Source organism: Indicator indicator, chromosome 1, assembly GCF_027791375.1.
Source record: "Indicator indicator isolate 239-I01 chromosome 1, UM_Iind_1.1, whole genome shotgun sequence".
NCBI lineage: Eukaryota > Metazoa > Chordata > Aves > Piciformes > Indicatoridae > Indicator > Indicator indicator.
Genome location: NC_072010.1, coordinates 14,989,276 through 15,017,024, shown reverse-complemented (window position 1 = coordinate 15,017,024; position 27,749 = coordinate 14,989,276). Strand labels below are relative to the sequence as shown.

The 27,749-nt window shown below is 39.6% G+C and overlaps 2 protein-coding genes across 2 annotated transcripts in view; one reads left to right on the top strand and one right to left on the bottom strand.

Annotated features, from left to right (window-relative positions):
* CEP126 (centrosomal protein 126) overlaps positions 1-6,256 on the bottom strand; it is a 64,117-nt gene extending 57,861 nt beyond the window's left edge. Inside the window, exons 1-2 of the mRNA XM_054390033.1 lie at positions 6,228-6,256; positions 4,739-4,867 (exon numbers count right to left, since the gene is read on the bottom strand). Coding sequence (XP_054246008.1) covers positions 4,739-4,867; positions 6,228-6,256 — 158 coding nt within the window. The remainder of the gene's footprint in view (positions 1-4,738; positions 4,868-6,227) is intronic.
* Positions 6,257-10,186: 3,930 nt separating this feature from the next.
* ANGPTL5 (angiopoietin like 5) lies at positions 10,187-24,688 on the top strand. Its single transcript, XM_054389217.1, has 8 exons — positions 10,187-10,285; positions 12,019-12,169; positions 13,165-13,268; positions 13,828-13,921; positions 14,800-14,900; positions 21,504-21,624; positions 22,640-22,825; positions 24,369-24,688. Exons 1-8 carry the CDS (start codon positions 10,187-10,189, stop codon positions 24,686-24,688), a joined length of 1,176 nt encoding a protein of 391 aa, XP_054245192.1.
* Positions 24,689-27,749: the final 3,061 nt, after the last annotated feature.

Here is a 27,749-nt window from a genome sequence, read left to right as displayed (position 1 = left end):
CAAGAGCAGTATTTAATCTTTGATCTTGAAATCGCAGTGACACAATAAAGGAATGACTTTCTTGATAGTCAGGCTGTTTTTTTGCTGTGTTGAGGTACTGCTGTTAACACAAATCTAAAGAGCTTGGTCACTACAACAGAGGGCAAGAGACCGATGGCATCAGATAGGAATATGGGTTCCTCTAACTATTCACTTATGTACGAACATACTGGAGACAGTCTAAAGACTGTGAAGACTGTGAAGACAAAGAAGAGACTGAATCATCCTTCTTATGAGGAAAGGCTGCGAGCTGTAACTGGTCAGCCTGGAGAAGAGAAGGCTAGGGGAAGAGTTTATTAATATCTATAAATACCTGAAGGCAGGGTAAAAGAAGATGGGTCCAGGTTTGTTTTAGCAGCACCCAGCACCAGTACCAGAGGCAGGACAGAAGGTCTTCCCTCTGAGCATCAGGAAACACTTTTTTAATGTGAAGATGACTGAGCACTGGCACAGGTTGCCCAGAGAGATGTTAGGGTCTTCATTCAGAGAGGCTCAATGGCTGGTCTTGAACAACCAGCTCTATGTGCCCTTCTTGAGCAAAGGTTTAGATCATATTATCACATGAGCCTTCAGCCTACTATCCATTGCTGATCTTTCAGCTAGGCAGTAATGAAGTAATGAGAAGAAGTCCAAGGGCAATGAAGAGAGTCTTCAGGGCCTTGGGATGACTGGTTACGGGATTGGGAACACTCTCGATGCTCTCTTCTATCCCCCCAGTTGCAGGGACTGATGAGGGAATAAACAGGAAGAGCTGGAAGATAGGAGTGATGAGCAGAATGAAGCCCCCTGAATCCAAGAGGACAGACATAAATAAGTCTATGGGGCCAGATGGCATACACCCAAGTGTACAGAGAGAACTGATGGAAGTACTTACCAAGTGACTTTCCATCATCTGCCAGCAGTCCTGGCTAAATGGGGAGGTCCCAGATGTCTGGAGACTGACAAACATGATGCTCATCCATAAGAAGGGCCAGAAGGAAGAACTTGGAACTATGACCTGTCAGTCTGACATTGGTGCCAGGAAAGGTCAAAAACCAGATCGATCATCTCGAGTGCCACTATGTAGCATGTGCCCAGCAGGTGTGGGTTCATGAAGGGCAGGTCCTGCTTGACAAACGTGATCTCCTTTTACAACACAATCTCCCGCTTAGTGGAAGGGGCAAAGCCTGTGGATGTTTTGTACCTGGACTTTAGTAAAGCCTTTGAAACTGTCTTGTACATCATGCTCCTGGAGAAACTGGCTGTTCATGGCTTGGATGGGTGGACAACAACCCCATGCAATGCTACAGGCCTGGGGGAGAGTAGCTGCAAATATGCCCAGCAAAGGACATGGGGATGCTGGTTGACAGCCATCTGAACGTAAGACAGCAGTGTGCTCAGGTGGCCAAGAAGGCCAACAGCATCCTGGCCTGTATAAGGAATAGTGTGACCAGCAGAAGCAGGGAAGTGCCCCTGTACTCTGCATTGGTGAGGCCGTGCCTCAAATACTGTGTTCAGTTTTGGGCTCTTCACTACAAGAAAGATACTGAGTTGCTGGAGTGTGTCCAGAGAAGTACAATGAAGCTGGTGAAGGGTCTGGAGAAAAGTCTTATGAGGAGCAGCTGAAGGAACTGGGATTGTTTAGTCTGGAGGAAGCTGAGGGGAGACCTTATTGCTCTCTACAACTACCAGAAAGGAGGTTGTAGTGAGATGGGGCTTGGTCTCTTCTCCTCAGTATCACATGATAGAACAAGAGGAAATGGCTTCAAATTGTGCTAGGAGAGGTTTAGACTGGATATTAGGAAAATTTGCTTTACTCTTTCAGTAATAGGTTGCCCAGGGAGGTGGTGGAGTCACTGTCCCTGGAGGTGTTCGAAAAACGTGGACATGGCAATTTTGGACACAGTTTAATGGCCATGGTGGTGTTAGGTCAACGGTTGGACTCAATGATATTAGAGGTCTTTTCTAACCAAGACAATTTTATGATTCCATGATCTCAAGAAGTCCTTTCCAAGCTCAAGCCCACTGTCATATTTTACAGTGCGCTCATGTCTACTCTCCATACATTAAGAAAAATACATGAAAGAAACAATTTCAGTTTTGAAATTATAAACTATCAGTGCTGAGAATAACTTCTGGTATGCCTGTAAGCCCTGTCAGGGAGAATTTAGGGTGCTGGCAGGTGAGAGCTTAAGGAAGTCATGCTACCCTTGAGAAACCATCATCAAAGCAAACATCTTTATATGCGTTACAATTTTAATGGATCTTTGGTCATGCCCAGATTTGAGATATGACGTGGTGGTTGACCAATCACTCCCTACCTGCACTACTGTCAGGAAAAAAAAAACCTCAATTTCAAGGAACTTTTTATGTCCAAATTACTTTCCTCCACATATGCAATGACCCTTAATTTTGAATTATATTTCACAGCTTATTAATACTGTATGCAATTACTACTTTTCTGACATTAGACAACTAACTCATTTTTAATTACTAGAGGAAGATTGTGACCATGGACTTCAACCTGAATTGCTTGTTTTATTCTTACAGTTATGTCATTCTTACTTATCACAAGTGGAAACAATTCCATTTTATTAATACCATCCCTAATTTTTTAATTAGCTCACCTGAGAAACTTGTATTTATACTGTTTCTTAAGACTGAAATGAAATACATATGGAAATGTATTTATGTAGCAATGAGTATTAGTTTAACTACACCAGTCCGTCAAAAATATGCAAGCTGTCTGGTATTTGCTTTTACATTAGAGTATAATATTTCAAGACCGGTAACACAATAAACAGTGTTCATATGAGATGTGTAGTGGTACAGTGGTACTGTTCCTGAAAACTAAATAAGGTATTTAATCTTTCAGCTAAGACTCAGTTTATTATCTGCAAAGGTTGTGGGCCACACACTATCTTTAATCACTCCCAGGTGATTAAACTTCCTCTTCCATTTTTCTTTACATTTCAAAATATGTGCTAACAGCATACATTGTCAAGTTAAAATGGCAGCATAAACAATACCTACTGCATCTCTTAAGAGTTATCAACATATTTCTGTAAGTAAACATTGTACAAAAGATATCATCTATTACAAGAACTATGGAGGACAAGCCTTAACAAGGTAATACTGGGCAGAGGAACCTGGTCTGAGGCTCAGGTCTTGCATTGAGAAACCTACTTCCCTCTACAGTATACACAGATGAGTGTCCTGTTTTTGTGAGTATGATCCCAATGCTACAGAAAAGCCTCCTATGCCTGTTTAACTACTGTATATTTTTATATATTTTACTACTTAACATCTTGGGTGGTGGTATCTTCAGATACCCCCATAACTTATTTACAAAGTACATTTACAGGTTTAATTATTCAGTTGTGGGTATTACATTCCACATCTAAAGACAGGTGATTCAAGCATAGATCTAAGAATTTCCAATACAGAGATTCAAATTGGAAATAAAGGTTCTGTGATATGTGGTTTCCCACAAATGGGATTCTGTGGCAGATTGCCAGATACTAACGACTTGCTCCTCTGTCTGGTATCTTCCCAGACACTGGGACTATAATTCGAGCTGCCCTTGGCTTGAAGAGGGCTAGGGGGACCTCTCTTTCTCTTGTGTGCTCTGTCAGCAGGCTGTAGTCTTTCCATGGCTCTTCTGGGAATCAGTTCTCTTGGAGCTTTCCCCTTTCTGCCTTAGTCCAGGTGCAAGGCCTTGGTGTAGTTGTTGCCTGTTAGTGCAGGCCCTTCAGCTGCTACTAGGACACCATTTGGCTCTTGTTGCTTGCTGGGTGAGAACAAGGTAAATTGCCTACCTTCTTGGCTGGTTTAAATACTGTCCCAAGACAATGAATGCCCTTTGGTAACACAGAAACATGGTAACTGGACCTATAGGATGGGGCATATCTGAACATGGCCAGGAGCACACACAGTTCACTGCTGTGTCACAAAGTTAATTACACATACTACATGTTTATCTGGACCCTAGGAAGTGTCCAGGTTTGCACATTCACAGCTGCTTAGCCCATTGCCTGGGCTAGGGCATGTTTTGGGGTTTGACCCTTCAGGACAACTACTTACAGCACTTCACATCTAAGTTCATCATTTACTTAATTCATTTGCCACAGAATATTTCATGTCTTTGCATTCTCATGTGTATAGAAAGGTACAATATTCAAATTTCTATTTAAAGTGTCAAAGTACAGAATAACCCTGTACTAGAAAGACTTTACACTGTGTGTATGAGGAAGTGGGAGCACAAAGCCCCACCATGCAGGGGTGGCTGTGCAGCTGTTGTGTCATGCAGACGGAAAGGCACACGCTTCAGAAGGCAGAGACAGCTGTCTGCCTGCTGACCTGTACTGTACACCAGAATGCATTTCTTGCACATACACTGAACTAACAAAACCCAGAAGAATACTAGAAATGCAGATCAGAGCCACAGGATGAAAACACTATTTACCTTTGCTTTATACAGTGAATTTCCAAGAAATAACGAGTACATCAGAATAATGTTCTTTTTATATTGCATTTGTCCTACATCAAGAAACTGGATTGGTGAAACTTCAGCCTAGATTCCTCTAGAACAAAGCAATGAGACTATATTGCAAACCGAACATGGAAATAGTAGGAATATATTGAGCTCTCTCAAGGTTTTGACTTTCTTTTTTTTTTTTTTTTTTAATAAGCTCCCACCAAAGGAACTTTAGTTACTTACCTTCTTCTTCTGTTTGTCTCTATCAAATATTTCTGTGCCCTATTCCGACATATTTTTTGGTCTTCTTTCAATGTCCGACGTTCTTCTTCTAAATCCCATTCAAAATGAAATGTTAAAGCTCTATCCCTACTATTGTGTTAAGGACAACGGAAACTGTACCAAACAGCTCACTAGAAGAAATAATAGCCTGTTTGATTGACTGCATATAATTTTGGGTAAAGGGTAAACTTTATCTGTAAGATACAAAATGCTGATATGCCTGGCTAAGTGCACAAGAGTTGGTCCCATAACAATATATTGTAGTCATAACTAACTTTACGTTATCCAGAAAAAAAGTGTAACTGTATTTTGCTGTTTACAGTGATTTTAACAAGGCCTGGCACTCATATTTCAGGGTCTCAGCAGATGAAAGTGTCACCTTTATTGTGTTTATTTGAAGAGATCTCTATCTGTTGCTATCTAAATCTGTAACTGTATGGGGTTTGGCTGAGATGGAGTTAGTTCTCCCCCCAGCATCTTTCATAGTGCAGTGTTTTGTAGTGGTAGCTGGAAGAGTGTTGATAACACACCAATGTTTTGGCTATTGCTGGGCAGTGCTCACACAACACCAAGGTTTTTCCAACATTCCCCCCCCAACAGTAGGCTGAGGTGTGGGCAAGATCTTGAGAGAGGACACGGCCAGGCCAGCTGACCCAAAATGACTGAAGGGGTATTACATACCATATGATATCAGCTCAGATATAAAACCTAAGAGAAAGAAGGAAGTAGGGGGCATGCATTGATGGTGTTTGCCCCCCTGAAGCAATTGTTAAGTGCATTGAAGCCCTGCTTCCTGGGAAGCGTTTGGACATCATCTGCTAATGGGAAATAGAGAATACTATTTTTGTTTGCTCTTGCTTCCAAATGTGGCCTTTGCTTTCACTTTTGCCCTATTAAACTGCTCCTATCTTGACCCATGGACCTCTTGCTATAGTTTCACTCTTCCCTCTACATCTAAGATGGGGATTGAGAGAGCAGCACCTGGCCCCCCAAGCCAGGGGCAAACCACCACAGTAACATATGGGTACATGCACCACAGGGAAAATGTTTCAGTTGTAGAAACAGCTTCTTCCACCACGAATTAGTTGTTTACACTGAAATTCACTGATGTCACCGAATAAATGCTTTCCACAGAGCAAGATCAGACCTGCCTCTTGCCACTAATGATTTAAGTAGCAGTGTACAGGTGGAACTTTGAATTTGTGTCAGTATTTCTTATTATTTAAATTCAAGAAAATAAGGATCCTCAGGTTAGGACAGAAAAAAGAACTCCCAGTGCAGTATCTGGAGCTTGAAGAAAACCTCTGAAGTTTCCCGAGAAATCAACTTTTCTACAGCAGTTTAAAACCCGCAATGCATGTTTTATTTGAAGCTACCCCAGAGGCAAACCCTGACCACGGGGCTGGGCAGGGGCTGGGCAGGGGCTGTGCTAGCGCTGCCCGTATCCCACCTCCCCCCACGGACCGTCCGCAGCTCCATGGTCCTATTCGCCACCTTCTCAGGGCGCAGGAGCCGCCGCGCCCCTTCCTTCCTCCACCCGGCTCTCTGCAGTGAGGCCATTCCCGAGGCATGCCGCCTGCGCACCGCCCACACTGACCGCTCCACTGCCTGCCTCGACAGCCCGCCCCAGCCCCTCACGATCGGCTGACTCCGCGGAAGGATACACAGCACCTTTCGGCCTCCCAGCCCCGCAGTCCCGCAGGTAGCTAGGGGCGTTTTGCCCCCATGCCGCCCCGCCAGGCTTCCCTCTTGGCTCCATTCAGCGTCCCGGGCCCACCGCCTCCATTAAGGAGTGCGCCGCTGTCGGTGTCCCTTAGCGCCACTCTGGGCGTGCTGTTGCCATCGTAGCAACCGGAGACGCCGTTTCCTTCGCAACGGGGCGGGGCCGCGGTTGAGAGGATGACGGGGGAGCGGCAGGGGAGCGGCTGAGGGAGCGGCTAAGGGGATAGCAGGGGAGCGGCTAAGGGGATAGCAGGGGAGCGGCTGAGGGAGCGGCTAAGGGGATAGCAGGGGAGCGGCTAAGGGGACCGTGGGGACCGGTTGAGAGGACCACGGGGACCGTATGCGGGGACGGCGAGGGAGCAGCTGAGGAAGCCGGCGGTGGCGGTTTGGCCGATGCTGCCTTTACTTGGCTTCAAACCAGGCGCGAGGAACAGCGCGGGTACGGCCCGGTACGGGGCGTTCCCGCTGCGGGCTGCGTCGAGCCCGATCCCAGGGGGGCCCGGCCCAGGTTGGAAGTGAGGCGTGGATGCTTCGCTCAGCCGCCGGGCAAGCTCCCTGCCTGCCCGGCTCTTCAGAGAACGCGCTACTGAACTCCCTGTTTGCCTCTCAGCGGGCTTTCCGCCCTCTCCCCACCTTCTCTACATTTGTGTCAGTAACATAACATCATTAAAACGAAAACCGAACAACAAACGGTATCCGAACAAATAATGTTTCTCATTAGCTTTGTAGGGCAAAGGAAACGCCTCCCAGAGTCCATTTGCTGCTTGTGGCTCTGCGGGTGTGTGTTAAATCTGTTGACGGTAAAGATTTGGAATCAAGAGGGGAAAAAAAGATATTTTTTTTAAACCTCAGAGTGAAGAAAAGTCAATGCAAAAAAAAGCCAAACCAAAAACCAAACCCAAACCAAACCACCAACAAAAAATGTTTAATAATTTATAGAAAAATATAAAAAGTTGTCTTGATTTGAGTTAGAAAAAAATAGTAAAAAGTATACTAAAACATAAAGTCACACAAAGTAAAAAAAAAGTTCTGACTATTGCAATTTTTTTTTTTTTTTAATTCAGGCAAAGCAGGGTGTTGTCTTGGGATACTGCCAGGCTTTGGATGAGCTGTCAGCAAAAGGCTAAATGCCTTGGTGATTTCCTGGTGAGACGTTTCTTGGCTGTTGTATTTGAGCTTAAACCAATCATTCTCTTTCTTAGTGTGCAGCTGTTCTATGTCTTTGACTAGGAGGGTAAAAATAGTACTCTGCATTTGTAAAATATTCTCCACAGACACCCCACCCCCCCATATTTGTAGCATAGCATGTGAAGTAGGTGTTCCTATTACCATTTTGCTTTCAAGACCACTCAGGTTGCCAAATCTGCTTAATATGCCAGTTACCACAGCTGAGAAGGTAACCTTTAAATGGAAGTCTTCTACCTCTAGTTCAGAATACCATCCTCAAATTCACCACCTCTTTGACCAACCTGAACTCTTGTGTGCTGCAGGTAGAAGACTGGCTGTCACTTTACTAGTATGTGCTTTTCAACCTACATATCCTTTTAAAATCCCGGTTTGCCTGATAAAATAAAGTGTTTCATTTAGGACATGGCAGAAAGCTTTATTGGTATGGAGCACTGGGTCACCCAAACAGGACTGAAGGAGAGCTGAAGAATTTAAGCCCATGTCACACCTAGGAGGATTCAAGTACATGGTCAGCCCATGTTGGCAGAATGTCAACAACTTTACATTTAGAGCAAATTTTTGTCTTACCCAGCACAACTCACAGCTTAACCTTAGATACCTTCTGAAATTTAGAATTACAAATGGTGTTTATATATCTTTCTGTCTTTCCCTTCTTCTTCCCTTTTTCTTATTCATAGTCCTCCTTTACACTTATTACATAATTCCTCCTGGTGAGTAACCTCACATTTTTCAGACTGTGGGGTGAGAGACAACTAGCTGAGGGCCATGTATTTCAGAACTGTATGATTATTCTGGGACAGCAAGCAGCCTGAACTCAAGTGGTTACAATATGGAAGGTCCAGTGGTTTGAAAGAAGTTTAATAAATTTTATTGTGGGCTAGCGACTGATATTCCAATGAAGGATAAAGATCACCTCTTAAATCCTTGTGGGATAGATTCTAAATTTATTACAAATCTGATGTGAAGGCTGGAGCATAGCTATGCTGCTGCAGGAACACATTTCTTTTTGTTCTTGTTCCAGTGGGGGATTAATCTGCTAATGCCCTTTAGCTTTCCTCGAAGCTTCAGTTTAGCAGTATAGGAAACTGAACAGGAGAAGTTCAGTCAATGTTATCACAGAATCACAGAATATTAGGGGCTGGAAGGGACCTCAAAAGATCATCTGGTCCAACCCCCTGGCCAGAGCAGGGTCTAACCCCCTGGCCAGATCACACAGGAATGCATCCAGGTGTGTTTTGAAAATCTCCAGAGAGGAAGACTCCACAACCCCCCTTGGCAGCCCGTTCCAGTGTTCTGTCACCCTCACAGTGCAAAAATTTTTCCTCCTGTTTACATGGAACTTTCTATGCCTTCCTATGTTCAATGTTATGACCATGTGTCCTGAAATTTATCACCTTTTTCTCTTTCTTTGTTTCCCATAGTGTCATATATGTGACATGAAAATCTTTCCAACATCTTTCTGAGACTGAAGTATAGGATTACAACTTACATCAGTATCAACTGATGCACTAGCTAAATTCTAGTAATTATACTGGAAAACTATGATGTGCCATATGATATCTTAGACCAAATTTTTAAAAAATTGATTTTGAGAGATACTGAAAAAAACAAAGTTGGTGAGAATTTCAAAGGCAGCTGAATGTACTCTTCTCAGGAAGAGGCCAGGTATGGGTATTTAGTGTCCTTTAGCTATGAATTTTGAAAGAAAATATGCATTAAAAAGTGGATTAAAATCTGTTTTTACAACTCCTTTAACATCCCCCTCAGAATTGCTTTCAAGTCTCTTTGTAGCAAAGGCTATCTCCAGTGTTCTCCGAATTCAGACAGGGATAGAAATAAACCACAGTATTGAGACAAATTTGGCTATGACAGTGAAAGCTGACATTGAACAGTGTATTCTGATGATCCTTTAGGCAGTGTATCTCCCAGTGGTATGTTAGAATATTCAGCCAGATCACAAACAATTTAATTTCTCATATGTATACAAGGAGTTGAAAATCTGTTGTATCTCTGTGAACTTCCCAAAGTATTTGCCTTTTTGGTTAAAATACCAGATCCAGTTTTTAAGATACAAAAATAGTCAATTTGAATATATTGTAAGTGCCTCATATCTTAAATTAAGTTTCTGTGGATTGCACTTATTTTTCTTCTTTTTCAGGGCATTCTCTTGTACTTTGACATTCTTCAGGGATAACAAAACATTGGATTTGAATGATCGTCTCACTTTCAGTACCTATGTTCCAGTAGACAGGCTACCAGTGAGACTAAAAGACAGAGGTGATAAGCAGTTATTGCTCTCAGATTACAAGCAGTGGCATACAAAATCTACTGTGCAAGTGAAATGTTGTTTATTAAATCCAGGCATTAAAAAGAAGTGATGTGTTGGCTCCTCTTTGTGCTGCAGACATTCCCAAATAGTTAGCTCAGGACTTCATAGTGTACAATTCTTTCCACAGAAATTTGAAACCTGACAAAACGTTTGCATTCTTCAAGTAAAAGATGAACTGCTTTAGGGTAGCTTCACTGATTTGTCTTAATATTGTTTTGTTCAGTTTAGGAGAGACTGTCATAAGTAATGTCAAGCCTTCTTCATCTAAGGTAAGATTTTTCAGTTATGTTGCTTAGATAAGATAATGAATATAACAAAATGACTTCTCAGAAAAGTGACATGTTTTTAAAATGCAGATTGCTTTACTCAGGACAGATACAAAAATACAGAAGTCTCAGGTATTTTCAGATAGAGAAAAGAAACTAAATGAAATTAGAGGAATTCAGTGTATTAAAACATTTTTTGTGCTAATGCCCTTCATCACAGCTTTGTTGTTAGGCCACATTTTTAATCTCATCTTTAACTATTGGATTTGGCATAGTCACTGTTTTTGCTTGAATTGCTGAAGTCAGACTTAATTGCCTGTTTCTTGTTGACTTTTGTTAAAAATAAATATTGATTAAGAATATTTGCTTGATGGTATGTAATTGAACATCTGGTGAGTAGATGTGATAAATCCCTGCAACAAACCATATTTCCAAATGTTTCTAAGTTTTAAGTGATCTATGTATAACTCTTACAGAATTTGTCTTTATTTATTTTGTACTTATTTCAAAATTAAAGAAACATATTCTTTTAGGTCTCTAGCACCTCCAGACACAAAAGGCAATTACATTAAGAATTCAAGAACTGGTGGGGTTTTATTTGTTTATTTATTTATTTATTTAAATTTAAAATATATTTTTAGTGTAAAATCTCCTTATTTCTGTAATTCTCACTTTCACTTTATCAAAGCAAAAATCCAGAAAATAGCTGTTATGTGCTTTGCCAGTAGAGTACCAAGACCAGAAAAAGAAACCTAAAGCAGGAAAGTAAAACAACTGAAGATATATTCCACCCTAATAGGTTTTCTTTTTCATTAAAGTCTTTACATTTCAGGGATCCCATTTACATTTGAAAGCACAGTATATGAGCATACTACAATACTTTGCCTGGATGATGGAATCAACAAACAAAGACTCAGATGAAAATATGTTTCTTAGTCTTTTGGTAATGACACATATTGCAGGAATTACTTTTACTATTTAAGTGATGAGTCAGAGAAATTCCCTTTATGTCACATGGCACTATGAAAGAAAATATTTAATACAAAAATAATATTTGAAAAGAATATTAATAAATGCAACTACTTTTGCCAATGCTTTTTTTTGTTAGTACTTCAGACAACTGTGTGCCTGTCGGTACTATCCCTTCATTATTTCCTCTATAAGAGCATTAAAAATATTTTTTTAATGCTGAGTTTGTCCACAAATCTGCCTGGGACTGCTTGTGTGCATAGACTAGTAAATTGTGCAAGTATTTCTATAATCCGAGTATGAGTAAGTAATTTAGAGATTCTCAAGAGTGAAAGTGTTTTGCTAATATGTGGTAAATCCAAATGCCTGCTCCTTTACAGTTGAAAATAACTTTGTTGACACTTGAGATAGCTGTTTGGTGTAACAGTTCCTAAAATGTGAGCTTCCTAAATGCAAGAGTTGCAAGTTCTTCCCTCCGGTTCACAATGTTCAGAGGTAGAGCACTTTATCAGAAATGTTAGTGGTGGTTTTTTAAATCTATAGAGGTTATTCTTTACATCCGACACTCTCTCCTGAGGTATGTATAAGCAGAAACCACCCAACAGGCCTTGGTCTCAGCTCTGTTAATTACTGCTTTATAAGGCTTTAAAAAACAGGGTTTGAAGGAAGATTCCATGGAGTAATCTGCTTCATTTTGGCAGGCTGAGCTATATTTTATATATGCTTTATGATCAGTTCATTTCCCCCTCCATTGTTTGGTACAACAGGGAACAAGGACTGTTGGAGATGTGGGAAGTCCACTCAAGGCAGAAGAGAAAAATAAATCTGCAGCTATTTCAAAAAAAAAAGAACAATGCTTTGTACCATGTGATGATGTTCAAGCTAAAACTTTACGAGGGGAAAAACATTACATGTGCAGTATGTATTCATAAAGAATACTCTCAGCAACAAGCTATGCAATGCCATGCTATGCGATTCTCTGCTACGCTATGCTACGCTATGCTATGCTGTGCTAATTTACTCATTTACTTGAGCACAGGTGACAGGCTTTGACACTGCTGCCTAGGCTGAGAATTGTTCAGAAAATTTGGGGTACTGTGTTTTGGCAGGCAGCTGATCTGGCAAAGTTAAACTATAATCATTCTAGTCTCTATAATCACTAGTGAACTCTGAGAAATACAGGCAGCAGCTCAGCCCACCTAGCTCTGTGTTACCCTCTGAATGTCAGTGGCCCTCTCCATCAGAGTAGAAGAGTAGGTAGGGTGTCTGTTTGTCACCAGTTAGGTGTGAGGGAGTTAGGTGGGACTTTGTTAAAGTGGGATGAAATCTATACTTTAGCTTGCCTTTTGTAGATACTTATGGAGAACATTCTCTATTCACCACCTTGACAAACTGCACAGTAAATTATGTAATTGGCCTCAAAAAAAAAAAAAAGGCAAAATTCTTGTATTTCCCATATGATTTTTTAATATGTACTATTAATTACCTGACAGGTTTACTTTTTAAATTGATTTTATTTTTGGCATCAGGGCAAAAAACAGGAGTAGCATAGTGAATGGATAAATGTAGGATGACAGGAAACTTGAAATATCTGTTTTTTGTAATTTGAATTTGTATTTCTGTGATATCCATTAACTGGTCATCCAACCTGTTCAAGGATAAGATTAAATTATTCAGTTCTTAAGAGAAGCCACCACTTCTTATGATGTCTTCAGTGCAATCAGTGAGACTTGAGGGGTTTAGCATCTCTGGCTTTAAATTGTCGTCTCTGTACTACTTTGGTTTCACTTTTCAGTACCCTAAGGTTAAACATATTCAGTGCTCACTTAGATACCATAAATGAGTGTGTCTTTTAGTCAAGAATATTTCTAGATTTATGATAACAAAGTGGTTGAACATTATTTCATTTAAAGGAAACTTGCAGAACTCTCTTGCTGAATATGCAAGAAATACAAAAAAGCTCATAAGAGACATGATGCACGATCAACAGTCTTCTTTGGATTACCTTTCTAATCAGGTATTTTTTTCTTTATCATAATGATGTATATATTATTTATCACTTTAGATATTGCCTAACTGAGGCAAATTAAGCATTTATATAGTGAAATAGTATAATTAGAGTCTCTTTCACCACGCCTAGTGTGCGAGTTCCATTTCTGTGAGCAGTGCTAAGCACAACCTGGTCCACAACTTTGTGGCATATGTTGTAGTAGGGTAAGTGGAGGACTATTCCTCCATGCTGGTTCCTATCTTCAGTCCTGTTGTATTTGTGCAGGTGACATGTTATTTCATTGTTAACTCTGATAGTTTGCAAACATTGTGCATAACTCATTAAAGGTAAAAAGCCTTAATCAAATTGAAGGACTTTTTTGAATTAACTGAAATTCTTCCTAAGAATGCCTTTGGATGAAAAAAGTAAAAAAATTCTGACCAATTCACCTAATGAAGGTATGAATCCCTTATGCATCACAAAAATTAACTTCAGATTATATTTTAGTAAGAGCAAAAAAATACATCTTTGGAATATAAAAATCCTCAGTGCAACTTAATTAAAGCTCTTTTATTTGAAATTGCAGGTGAATGAGCTCATGAACAGACTTCTTCATTTGAACACTGAAGTTTTGAGAAGGCATTTGGATCCACTTCCTTACAAAGCAGTTCAATCTCATGGCAAGTATTCTTTACATTTAGACTTGAGGTCTTTGTTTTATTTTTTGTGTGTGTGTCTCAACAAAGAACTGATTAAGGAGAGGTAAGCTGTTAGAACATTTACTCTATTATTCTGTGATAGTAATATATGAACTCTGCAAAATGTGTGAACTGTTTAAGAATGTAATCATAATTAATACTTTAAATCATCTGTAACTGATAGTTCTGGGCATACTGTTTAGCATCTTGTTGATTTTTATGCCAAATACCAAATATGATCATTAGATTGTAAGTGATGAAAGAAATGTGTTCTGCATTTGCAATATCCTTCTTCTAATGAGATGGAAGTCACTTGCACACTGGACAGCTAATCCTTCTGTCCATCCCAATTGAAGGAAACATTGCCTCTAAGCAGTCCTGCTGGCTGTACAAAGTGCTTGAGTATGTTCAACACAGACTTGGCACTTAGAAGCAACGGGTTTTTTATGTACACATTATGGCGTAAAGGCTTTTGCAGGTATAAATAAAAATATCTGCAGGAAAAAAACTCCTTCCCCAGATAATACATCTTTTTCTCATTACAAGTGTAACCCAAATACAATCTATAAAATAACCCAGATACATAACGTTTAATTTCCACATCATATTCATTAAGATTAGAAAGAATTTTCTCTGTGCAATGTAATTTATACTTCTTTTTGAGCTTAATGGAATTCAGAGAATTTTCATTTATAAGGTAAATTCATGACAAGACATGTTTTTTAGGTTTGCATGCCAAGTGAATGCTATTTGAAATCATTCCTACATTAACAAGAGAAGTAATATTTCTGTGCTTATGCTGTATTTGTTTTTTTAAACATATTTTGCTATTGAACTTCATCAAATACCTTGTTCTCCAGGGTTGGATTGCACTGATATTAAAGACACCGTTGGTTCAGTTTCAAAAACTCCTACTGGTCTGTACATTATTCATCCAGAAGGATCAAATTATCCTTTTGAGGTAATAAATTTTTCTCTCAGGATAGTCACAATTTGATTGAGAATATGCACTTAGGATATATTTAATAGATTTAAATGAGTTTCTTTGAGAATTTCCCAGCAGATGAATAATATATTAAATCAGTGAAATGTATTTGCTATTGCTATAATTTTGACAAGTTTCTCATTTTCTACAAAGAAATTTAATCTCTAAGATCCCATCATTAGTTTTCATATATAGTGAAATCTACCAAAGAGGAAAACCCAAGGTGTTTTCCAACACTACTTTTAGATATTGAGAAATGCTCTTCTTTTATGTTTTAGAGATGGAAGACTGAGAAGCCAAGTAACTTCTGAAATATGACTTCAGGTTTTTTGAATTATTCTGCAGGATGACTAATTAGCATTGCTTTCTCTTGAGAGGTGACTGCTGATGCCTATAGTTTGGACCACGATAATTGTATAGGCGTCTAAATATAGGTGCAGATGTATATTAGTTTCATAGAGTCATAGAATGGTTTGGGTTGGAAGTGACCTCCAAAGGTCGTGTAGTCCAACCCCACTGCAGTGAGCAGGGACATCATCCACTAGATCAGGTTGCTCAGAGTCTTGTAGAGCCTGACCTTGAATATCTCCAGGGATGGGGCCTCAACTACCTTGCTGGGCAACCTGTTCCAGTGTTCCACTGTCATGGTAAAGAACTTGTTCCTAACATCCAATCAAAATCTACGCTTCCCTAATTTCAAACCACTGCCCCTTGTCCTATCAATGCAGGCCTTTGTAAACAGTCTGTCTCCAGCCTTCTTGTAGGCCCCATTGGATCTCCCTGGAGCAGTTGCTTAGCTCTTGTCTGAGCATCATTATAATTCAGTCTTGAAGCACAGAGACATCTAAATGTTTAGTTTTCATATCCAGTTTGCAGAATAGACATTCTTTCAACAAAGAAAAATGGTTGAAATGCAGCATGAAGTTCATCAGTCACGCTTCCTATCACCACCTGCATTTTCTGTAATTCCTAGAAGTTATTGAGCTCATCTATGAAATCACAGAATCATAGAATCAGTCAGGGTTGGAAGAGACCACAAGGATCATCTAGTTCCAACCCCCCTGCCATGGGCAGGGACATCTCACACTACATCAGGCTGGCCAGAGCCTCATCCAGCCTGGCCTTAAACACCTCCAGGGATGGGGCCTCAACCACCTCCCTGGACAACCCATTCCAGGCTCTCACCACTCTCATGGTGAAGAACTTCTTCCTCACGTCCAGTCTGAATCTCCCCACTTCCACCTTTATGAGAGGTTTGGTTTAATTTTCAAACTGCTTATGAAAGGGCTTCACAAGTATGCTTGATCTCAAAAGGAAAAGTTAGCTTGGTTCTGCAGGCTTTTGATAGAAAAGCCTGTCATTCTCTCTAAACAATGTAGCGAGCTCCTTCCGAGTAAAAGAAAGACCATCCACAGAACCATGCTGTTTGCCTCACACTGGGATGAACTGTATCACAAAATGTATCTGTTTCAGAATTTCTTCTAGATTGAAAGGGATTCCACTGAGGAAATACTGATTCGTCATCCAAATTACTTTTCCTGAGAGATGGTATAACTAACCTATGCAAGATAAGTCATTTATCAGTTCACTTACGTTTTTGGCAAATAAATATGATATGATAAAATTCCTTTCACTTCAAAAGTAAACAAAACCCTTTTCCACATTTAAAGTTACTACCAGAATCTGAAAATTGGTTATATGATTTGAAAGGTTTCTTAGGGAGAACAAGAAACAAAGAAGATAAATAATAATAATTTGATTAAAAGCATTAGGTAACAATAAATAATGAGAAGATCTGCACTAATGAAATAGGTATGTAATTTCTTGTCTGGTAGGTGTTACACAGAACTGAAAAGATACTGCCAAAAAGTTATCAGAGAAAAATATCTAAAATATGTGTGTTCTATAAAGAATGTTATTTTAAGGCAACTGCAAATTATTCCATGTGTTGAAGTATAAGAAGGATACAAGAGACATGATAGATGAACAAAAATATCAGGACATTAAAACATGAACAAGAAATTCTAATGCTTTTTAAGGGACTATTAGCCATGAGTTAGGGAAGTTCTGCAGACTATCAAAATAGGAAAAATACAAAGAGGCAGAAAACCATAAGAGGAAAATAAGACAAACAAACAAACAAACATTACAGTCATGAAACTATTTATTTGCACAAGGACGTTTCCAACAATAAACTGCCTTTTAAATGTAACTGAAATGAAACCAAAATGTCTTTAGAATCAGTTGTATAAAGATACCAGATAAATGAAGAAAACTATTTAGACAACTGTTCTCATATTTTAGTTTTTGAAACCTCAAAGTTTTTAATAATGAGTATAGATTTTGATGCTTAACTTGGCTCATTAAAACCTGAATTCCAGGAGCTCTAAGAATATTCAGTTTTAGTGGTAGTATCAGGTATTCATAATCTTAAGAAACTATTCCCAAACAGGCTTTTGTCTGAACATTCAAATGTGAGACAATTAAAATCAATTTCACTTATGGAAAATTTAATCACAATCACTTTCTGATATATTTTTCAATATGACATTTCTAGGGTGGGTCAAACAAACTAACCTGTTGTTTGGAATACACCTGTTATAACACACTAAAGACGGAAAGAGAGGACATTGACTAGAATCACAGAATCACATAATGTTAGGAGTTGGAAGGGACCTCCAGAAATCATTGAGGCCAACCCCTACTGCCAATGTAGGACAGCTAGGGCAGACCACACAGGTGGGGGGTCTTGAAAGTCTCCAGAGATGGAGACTCCATGACCCCCCTGGGCAGCCTGTTCCAGTGCTCCATCACCCTCACTGTCAAGAAGTATCTTCTCATGTTGAGGTGAAATCTCCTGTGTTCTAGTTTGAACCCATTGTTCCTTGTCTTATCACTGTGAACCACTGAAAAGAGCCTGGCCCTCTCCACTTGACACCCACCCCTCAGATATTTATAGACATTGATGAGATCCCCTCTCAGTCTTCTCTTCTCAAGACTAAACAGCCCCAGGGATCTCAGTCTTTCTTTCTCGTAGCTCTCTGTTGAACTCTCTCTGCCGGATCCCCGTATCTTTCTAATTTGGGAGCCCAAAACCGAACACAGAATTCTTCGTGTGGTCTCACTAGGGCAGAGTAGAGAGGGAGGAGAACCTCCCTAGACTTCCCTGATTTTTCTGAATGCATCCCAAGACGCTGTTGGCTCTCTTGGCCACAAAGCCACATTGTCCCATGGATAACCTGCTCATTTAAAATGTACCTGGCACAGCCATGCCCTTCATACCTTGCACAAGATACAAGACATAGAACAAGGTGTAAAGTGGATCAGCTATCAGTAAGACTTTAAGAAACAGCATTATTTCCAGCATATAAAGGATTAAGAAATTAAACAGCAATGCCTTGTTTTTTGTGTCTCTAGATCATATTTTCCCTTAGCTAGTGAATGTTTTGATGTCATATGTAACTGGCTGAAGACCTTTCATGTAGAATCAAATCTGCTTCTTCAGAGAACTATCAACACTCACACTGATTTTTATTGGACTGAAGATTGATGTTATAACCAAGTGGGCTCCCTTTTCTATTTCTGACTCATAGTGAGAGGAGTAGCCAAGCATGCAATCATCTTCTCAAGGCAGCAGATGAGGCAAAGGGATTATTTGTAATGAGTTTTATTTGCATTATTGTAATGAGGTATTTGCATTAATTTTCATAGAATCATAGAATCGTTTCAGTTGGAAAAGACTTTTAAGACCATCAAGTCCAACCATAAACCTAAGACCACCATTGCCATTAAACCATGTCCCAAAATGTCATGTCTACATGGTTTTTGAACACCTCCAGGGATGGTGAAACGAAGGCTCTGTGTCCTTCCAGTATCTGAAGGGGGCCTACAAGAAAGCTGGGGAGGGACTTTTTAGGATGTCAGGTAGTGATAGGACTAGGGGAAATGGAATAAAGCTGGAAGTGGGGAGATTCAGACTGGACATGAGGAAGAAGTTCTTCACCATGAGAGTGGTGAGAGCCTGGAGTGGGTTGTCCAGGGAGGTGGTTGAGGCCCCATCCCTGGAGGTGTTTAAGGCCAGGCTGGATGAGGCTCTGGCCAGCCTGATGTAGTGTGAGATGTCCCTGCCCATGGCAGGGGGGTTGGAACTAGATGATCCTTGTGGTCTCTTCCAACCCTGACTGATTCTATGATTCTATGATGACTCCACCTCCTCTCTGGGGAGCCTATTCCAGTGCCTCACCACTTTTCCTAGGAAATTTTCCCTAATATCAAACCTAAACTTCTCCTGGCCTCCCCTGAGGCCATTTCCCCTTGTTCTATCACTATTTACGTCAGAAAAGAGACCAAACACCCACCTCACTACTTTGCCATGGGCAGGGATGCCTCTCAACTACAGTCAGCTGCTCAAGGCCTCATCCAGCCTGACCTTAAACCCCAGAAAGGAGGCATCCACAACCTCCCTGGCCAGCCTATTCCAGAGTCCCACTACCCTTGAACTGAGGAACTTCTTCCTCAAATGCAGTCTGAACCTACTCTCCTTCGGCTTAAAATCATTCCCTCTTGTCCTATCACTAGACACCCTTATGAAAAGTTCCTTTCCATCCTTCCTGTAGGATCCCTTCAGGTGTTGCTAATTAAGGATAGTATCCTCTGGAACTACTTCGAACAGCTTAGGTGGTGCAGCATCTAAACGTGCAATATGTGCTTTCCTACATTAGGATACCCAGATTTCCTAATCCCTGTTAGGTCAGTGTCTGGCACTGGGAACATACTTGAAAAATGCTCAAAAGTGACCTGGATAGATTCCATTTAACTTTAGATGCTTAGTGGAAATCCCTAGGAAGCAACTAAGGGTCTAAGGGGCCCTTTCTGTAGGCAATGGAGGTGTAACACCTGCAGAAGGTGATTTAGATCTTGGTTTCCCAGAGCCACACTCTGAATGCACATTTCTCTGTATAGGGGGATTACAGGGCAGACGAGAGTAATAAGATTCCTAACTAGGGAACTCATTTATGTGTCTAAAGTTAAATGGGCTGAGAAGAAAATGTGCCACATAATGTGATATTCCATAGCAGAGCAGAGGGCAGCTGGACCACTGCCACTTGACATGCTGTTGGGCACAAATTTTAGCAGACAACTCATAAATTTGACAATTGATCTTATGTATGCAGTGGGACTGCTCAGTTGCAGGCTGTTAAATGTTCATATTGGGATTCCCCTGGATTGGGGCCCCTTCTTATATCAAACTTTTTGCTGCTCCACCTTAAATTGTATACTGACTTACTGCTATCCCTTTTTCCATTTCTTTGTTAAAGGCTCTCATTTCCTAGGCATCACAAACATGGTGTTTATGTAGAAGAAAGTATTGATAAACACATAAGAAGTTGTGTCTATTTTAGTTTGCTGAAATAAAAGTATATTCACAGTGTTAATGCCTCTATCTGTAATACTTTGCATGATTAATATGTGGTGTTGCATGTTACTTCCAGTTCATGCTATTATTAATATACAGTAACATTTATCAAAGCTTCTGATGGGCTGAGGAGAATCTCAAGAGATTCAGTAAGACAAAGTATAAGGCCCTGCACCTAGGTCAGGGTAATCCTAGATATCAGTATAGGCTGAGGGATGATGAAATTGAGAGTAGCCCTGCAGCAAAGGACTTGGTGGTTCTGGTGGATGAGAAGCTGACATGAATCAGCAGTGTGTGCTTGCAGCCCTGAAGACCAATCATATTCTAGGCTGCATCAAAAGACGTGTGGCCAGCAGATCAAAAGAGGTGATTCTGCCACTTTGTTCTTCTCTAGTAGGACCTCAGCTGGAGTACTGCATCCAGCTATAGAGCCCTTAACACAGGAAGGACATGGACCAGATGGAGCAGGTCCAGAGGAGTGCCACAAAAATAATCTGGGAGCTGGAACACTTCTGCTATGAGGACAGGCTGAAGGAGCTAGGGTTGTTCAGCCTGGAGATGAGAAAGCTCCAGGGAGACCTAATAGTGGCCTTCCAGTACCTGAAGAAGGCTGGAGAGGGACTGTTTACAAAGGCCTTTAGTGATAGGATGAGGGGCAATGGTTTGAGATTAGAGAAGAGTAGATTTGGATTGGATGTTAGGAACATCCTTTACCATGAGGGTGGTGAAACACTGGAACAGGTTGCCCAGGGAGGTAGCTGAGGCCCCAGCCCTGGACATAAACAAGGTTATTCTCAACAAGGCTCTGAGCAACCTGATCTGCTGGAGGATGTCCCTGCTCACTGCAGGGGTTGGACCAGATGACCTTTGGAGGTCCCTTCCAACCCGAACCATTCTGTGATTCTGATATGAGCAAACATGTGCCCATAACAGTTTGTACTGGTTAAGTAAAATATCCAAATCAAGCAGTACAAGACGATTGTGTAAGAAAGATCATGTAAGAAAATACTGCAGCTTCATTTTTTATTCATTTTATTCATTTTTTGTTATTTGAAAGCTATGTTGCTTTGCAAAACTCTGAGTAGTCCATCTTTATGCAACTAAAATGTTCTCTTCATAACTGTTGCTTCAAGAATATCTAATCTTATTTATGACTATTTTAGGTTTTGTGTGACATGGATTTCCAAGGAGGTGGATGGACTGTGGTTCAGAAGAGAACTGATGGAATCATTCCATTTCAGAGAACATGGTCTGAATATCTGGATGGATTTGGTGACCTTTCTGGTATTAATTTAAAATACTTTAAAAGTGGCTTGAAACCAACATTTCTGCTGTCTTTGTGAGCTACATTCCATTAAATTGCGTGGGATTTTTAGTAGTATAAAGTTCTTGTTTCTTAAAAGTTTTATTTATACTAAGAGATTCTTTTATCCATATCTATTGTGTGAAGTCAATAATGACTTTCACCCTACTAGACTTTATCCTCAGTCTCACAAAGGATATTTAAAATATTGTGGTATTTTCTTTCTGAAATAATGTATAAGTTGTATTTCTTCTTTATTCACATTAAAAAAAATAAGCCTTAATCAGTTTTAATCACACTTGCTTAAAGCAAATTTCCTTAAAGCAGTGAAAAATCAATAATATTTCACCACAGCAGCAAAGTTAGAAACATAATGGAACTTTTTCAGTAGCTAATACCAACACAACTGTGATACTACTTTTTTTACTGCCACCTAGACTGCCACCAGCAAGTCTTAAAACCAGTTGCTTTTTCAGGAGTTTATCTGGGATTGCCAAAGAGGCACACAACTTTTCAACTGTATGAAAAAGAGCAGCACATATGAAGCAATCTTTCATTCAGAGGCAGCAAATATTGAGGACAGAGTTTGAGTTTTGTTGCATTGCATGGGATGTTAACATTTATAAATTCTCAGTATTGCCCTTAGGAACACAGCTGAATTCTGTGTAATCAAGTAGATCTTTAGCTCATACAGTTTTGTGGCCTTCTAAGGTATATTGAAGAGGAATGCTTCAATGTTACCATGTGGGCAGTTTTCTAGAAATGTCACAGAGGAAAAAAAGCTGATGTGTGTGTGGGAATTTTTTCCATGGATTTCCCAATGAAGTAGGAAGAATACTCTGTACCTTCATTAGCTGTTTAACAGAATATATGCCTACCATACAAGTTTTATTACACTTGTTTCAGGAAGCAAAGTAGAAAAAGTAGAATAATTTTTTTCTTTTATACTTTCCATCTCTAGACATTTATTGACTCTGTATTTTATTTCTGTTTTAGGGGAATTTTGGCTTGGACTGAGGAAGATTTTTCACACTGTAAATCAGAAAGCCACTAGTTTCAGTCTTTGTGTGGATTTGGAATCAGAAAATGACAAGCATGCCTATGCATCTTATGATGGATTCTGGATAGAGGATGAAGCATGTTCTTTTAAGATCCATTTGGGACGGTATTCAGGAAATGCTGGTAAGACCCTGCTTCTTTACAATATTCAAAGATAGCTGCTCCCTTTCTTAACATGAAAAAATGCATTCAAAAGAGTAATACTTAATTAAAATTACTTTAAAAATATTTATTTCTAATCTGTTTTTCCCTATAATAATGAACATCTATGCATGTAAATGCTTAATGATGTCATGATTGGTTATGGCAGTATGAATCTTTACACAGCAACAAACAATTTTATTCTATTGTTTCAAGGTCTTTAATGGAATAATTGAATAAACACTCTTTTAATAAAGAAAATTAATAAAGAAAATAAAGGATTTTTAATGGATTCAAGTCCAGAGAACTGATGAAATGTAAGGGATTTTGTGTATGTTTTTGTATATCTATTTAATGGTCCAATTCTTTAGACGACCATTATCTCATTTCACATACGCTGTTGGTAGTGGAAGTCTTCCTAGTGCTGTTGCTTTGGCTAGTTCAGAAGTGCCCACACAGTGGCATGCAAAGGATACTGAAAGAGACTGACTGGAACAAATTAGACCTACACTGTATAACAGTTAGTGGCTAATATATAGACACCAATTAATTTACAGTTCCAGGCCTCCGTTAATATCATAGCTATACCAAATGTGGATATGGCATCATGGCTTAATGCTTTCTTCTAATTTGGGGGGATTTTGCATGTTTACTAATATGCAAGAATGTTTCTTATTAGCAAAGTAATAGTTAATCTCAAAATGTGTTGATCCTTTACCTGTATTTGTAAGAAACATTATTTCTTTGATAAGACAAGAGAACCAGTCATGACCGATCTTTGTGTTTTAACAACTCCATTTTATGTCAACACTTACTCTGAGGCTCTTGGTACACCATTGTAAAATCTGAAGTTAATAATCCTTTTTGTTGCATTTACCTTTTCTTCCACTCTCTTTGAGGACAGAAGCCATTACTTTCTGGTGTGTATCACTGAAAGCAATAAAAATATAACATGTTTCATCAAATTTCAACTTCTTCTGTACTTCTCAGTATTTTATACTTTTTCTTTCCTATGTCTTTCTTATGTCCATTGCCAGCTCGTTATCTGATGTATACAATAAGTAAGAAATCACAGAATCACACAGAATCACAGAATGTTAGAGGTTGGAAAGGACCTCCATATATTATTGGGTCCAAAGTAGGATCACCTAGTGTATTCTGCACAGGAATGCATCCAGGTGGGTTTTGAAAGTCTCCAGAAAAGGAGAATCCACACCCTCCCTGGGCAGCCTGTTCCAGTGCTCTGTCACCCTCACTGTAAAGAAGTTTCTCCTCATCCTGAGGCGAAATCTTCTATGTTCAAGTTTGTACCCATTGTTCCTTGTCTTATTACTGTGCACCACTGAAAAGAGATTGGTCCCCTCCACTTGACACCCACCCCTCAGATATTTATAGACATTAATCAGATCCCCTCTCAGTCTTCTCTAGACTAAACAGCCCCACGTCTCTCAGTCTCTCTTCATAGGGGAGATACTCAAGTCCCCATAATAACCTTTTAACTTTATGTTTTATCTCTTTTACTTAGGTGATGCATTTAGAGGATACAGAAAAGCAGATAACCAGAATTCAATGCCTTTCAGCACATTTGATGTTGATAATGATGGATGCAGGCCAACATGCACTATTAGAGAACAGTCTGTAAAGAGCTGCAGTAACTTCAGTGGTAACACTGGATGGTGGTTCAACCAGTGTGGCCTTGCAAATCTTAACGGAGTTCATCGCTACACAGGTAGACTTCTTGAGACTGGGATTCACTGGGATACCTGGGTACTGAACAATAAGCCAATCAAAATTAAATCAGTTTCAATGAAAATTCGGAGAACCTATAATCCATATTTCCATTAACCTATGAAAATATATCTCTTCTTACAGTTTCGTGGGATAAAGTATCACTGCATCATAAATACCTTTCATTTTCACTGAACAGTTCTTTCTCAAAACTGTATTAGATATTTCCATAACACAGTTACTCAGTATAAACTCAGTGTAATGCTGACTTTTGAATGTGGTTTTTTATATGCTCTCTGCATACCTGAATCACCAAGAAATTTCAGCAAATTTTCTTTTAGAATAAAAACATGCACCTGCCATTTCCACCTTTATACTTTGCAAAAATACCTTTTCTTAATTTCAGGTTCAGTTTCCAGAAACTTCACCTCTTCCTTCTATATTCCTTATCGGGCAAGGTAACACTGACTTACTTAAAGACCTATGCAGGGTTCTGTATAATCTCAGTGCCTGATTTTGATACAAGTTAGGTAGATACTGCCATGTACAAACTATGTTTTGTTCTGTATTTAATTTCATAGTCAGTGTATTTCATAACCAGATGTTTATTCTGCTATTGTCTATTTCATAATTCACTACAAATGAACACTTTTTTTTCTTCCCCCCACTCCCCCAAATAAAATGTGTAACATTTCATATAAACTTGTCAGTTTTAAGCTTTGGATATATGGACCTGATTTTATCATTTTGTTCTTACTTACATTCACTTTGTGAATCATCGTGTGGTAATGAAAAAAAACAGCTTGAGTTGTAAAAGTACATTTTACATTGTCATGTGAATTGCTTGAATCTCTGTCAGTAAAAATAGAAAAACATCTATATAAAAAAAAAAGAAAACGAAAGTGAGTATTGTCAATGCAGCCATGTTTCTGGAAGCTGGCATCTATTCTGCAGCAACAAGACATGGTATTTTTAATCTCTGCTTCAGTGGCAGTAGATTAGCTCTGCACTAACATGTGGAATGAAATCAGATAAAAACTCTTTGGGTTTCTTCTTTTCTGTCTCACACTTTGTCCAATACAGTGACCAGAAACCATCATCAGTTCAGAATCACCATGCTTCTGAACCACCAAACTTCTTTCCAAAGATAGATGCAACTATAGGAGGAAATTAAGCTTTTGATAGAGGATGTTGCAAGGGTAAGGGAGATAAAAAAATCCTCCTTTCTTCTACACTTGACTAGTCCATAATAGTTGGAGGTAAACGCTGCTAAAAGCAGAAGATTTCTCTCTGCTACAGAGAAACTAAAGAGCATTCTTGTAGTAGGGGGCTATGTTAGAAGCACAGTAGGAAATAGCTTGAGGAAAAATATCACAGGCCCTGTAGAAGTATTGTGAGAGGAGACAGATCACACTCTTGGGAGAGACTGAATTCTATGACAGTGGTGGGATTTGGTTGTCAGACCCTGTAGTCTTTGAAATTATAGGTGGAGAGATAGATAGATAGATAGATAGATAGATAGATAGATAGATAGATAGATAGATAGATAGATAGATAGAACATTTGCTTTAGCCCTTCCTTTCAGTCCAGGCTTATGGGGACTGCAATCCCTTCTAATAGCAGCATGGACCCAGCAGACCTCTAAAGGTAGATATCAAAATGACAGCGCTTCTGCACTAAGATGAAGAATTATTAGAGCAGTTGATAATTGTTTAAAGAGTATTAATTTTAACTGCAAGCCTGGGAGTTGTCACTGTATTTGGGCTATAATCACAGAAACAGTCCCCAGGCTGCACTACAACAATCCCATTGGAGACTCTGACAACCAGGTCCAAGCCTGTGGGCAGAAAGGAAGAGTGTAAGTAGGGAATGTAGACACTGAGTGTAGAGCTACTGACAGCCTGAGGCTCCTTTTGGCGTTATTAAAATCTCTGCTTAAAAATAAAGGTGGAAAATTAGGATTGTAGGTCTGTGCTGGCAAATATTAGCACATTTAATTACCAGATTTACTCTCTCCTTTGTCAGTATTGGTTAGATCACAGAGGAGGTGGGCCAAAAAAGATCATTAAAGCTTGAAGGACCATTCTTGCAAATAGACATTGGATCTTAAAGTCAAGTAAAAAAAAAAGTATTTAATTCTCAATGTCAGTAACAGAGGGATAGGGGGATGTTTGAATATTTACTGTACTTCACAAGATAAAAACATTTCCAAGACTATTTGCAGAGACTGCTTTGAACTTAGTACATATGCTTTAATACCCTTAAGTACTGCTCTACTAGCAAGGTCACAGGTAGATAGTCTGTTCTCTGTGACTTAGAGTTCTTTCCCTTTGTAGATAAAATGAACTCATTTTGCCCCAGGGTTGACTTTTGTCCTTGGTGTGCTGTGGGACCTGGATCTGCTTCGTAAACTGCAAAAATGATGAAGTACAAATTGCAAATACTTGTCAGGCTGCAACTCCTTTAAATCACGTGGGTATGAGATTTCAATATAGTGTCCTTAAGCAGAAGACAGAAAATGCTTAATTCCTCTTTCAGGTTATAAACCATATGTGAAAATAAGGTTGTTAAGAACTTTTTCTCCTGCATAAGCTGCATTATTTACCAGTCACAATTGCACTCAGTGTTTCTGTGGCACCAAAACAAGTAATTAGATAATTAATGCCATTTAGAGGTTTTATTTCCTTTCATGGAGTCTAGAAGCTGAATGGCAATCTCATAGTTTTGTCACCATTTGACTATTCTGAAATGTGAGCATTGGTGTAGTCTGGTTTTGTTTCAAAATTCAGCATATACTTAGAAGAGCAGAGTGCTAGAGGTTAGTTGGCAGTGTGCGAAATATGAAATACAGCAATGACATTGGAACATTTTCCATAGAATCATAGAATCAACCAGGTTGGAAGAGACCTCCAAGATCATCCAATCCAACCGATCACCCAGCCTTAAGCAATCAACTAGACCATGGCACTAAGTGCCTCATCCAGCCTCCTCTTGAACGTCTCCAGTGATGGCGACTCCACCACCTCCCTGGGCAGCCCATTCCAATGGGCAATCACTCTCTCTGTGAAGAACTTCCTCCTAATATCCAGCCTAAACCTCCCCTGGCACAACTTGAGACTGTGTCCTCTTGTTCTGCTGCTGGTTGCCTAGGAGAAGAGACCAACCCCCACCTGGCTAC

Excerpts from the sequence above, each read along its gene's own strand:
- ANGPTL5 (XM_054389217.1), top strand. The coding sequence starts at position 10,187 with ATGAACTGCTTTAGGGTAGCTTCACTGATTTGTCTTAATATTGTTTTG. Across the intron at positions 12,170-13,164 it reads GGAAAAACATTACATGTGCA|GAAACTTGCAGAACTCTCTT; the intron begins GTATGTATTCAT and ends TTTCATTTAAAG. Across the intron at positions 13,269-13,827 it reads TGGATTACCTTTCTAATCAG|GTGAATGAGCTCATGAACAG; the intron begins GTATTTTTTTCT and ends TTGAAATTGCAG.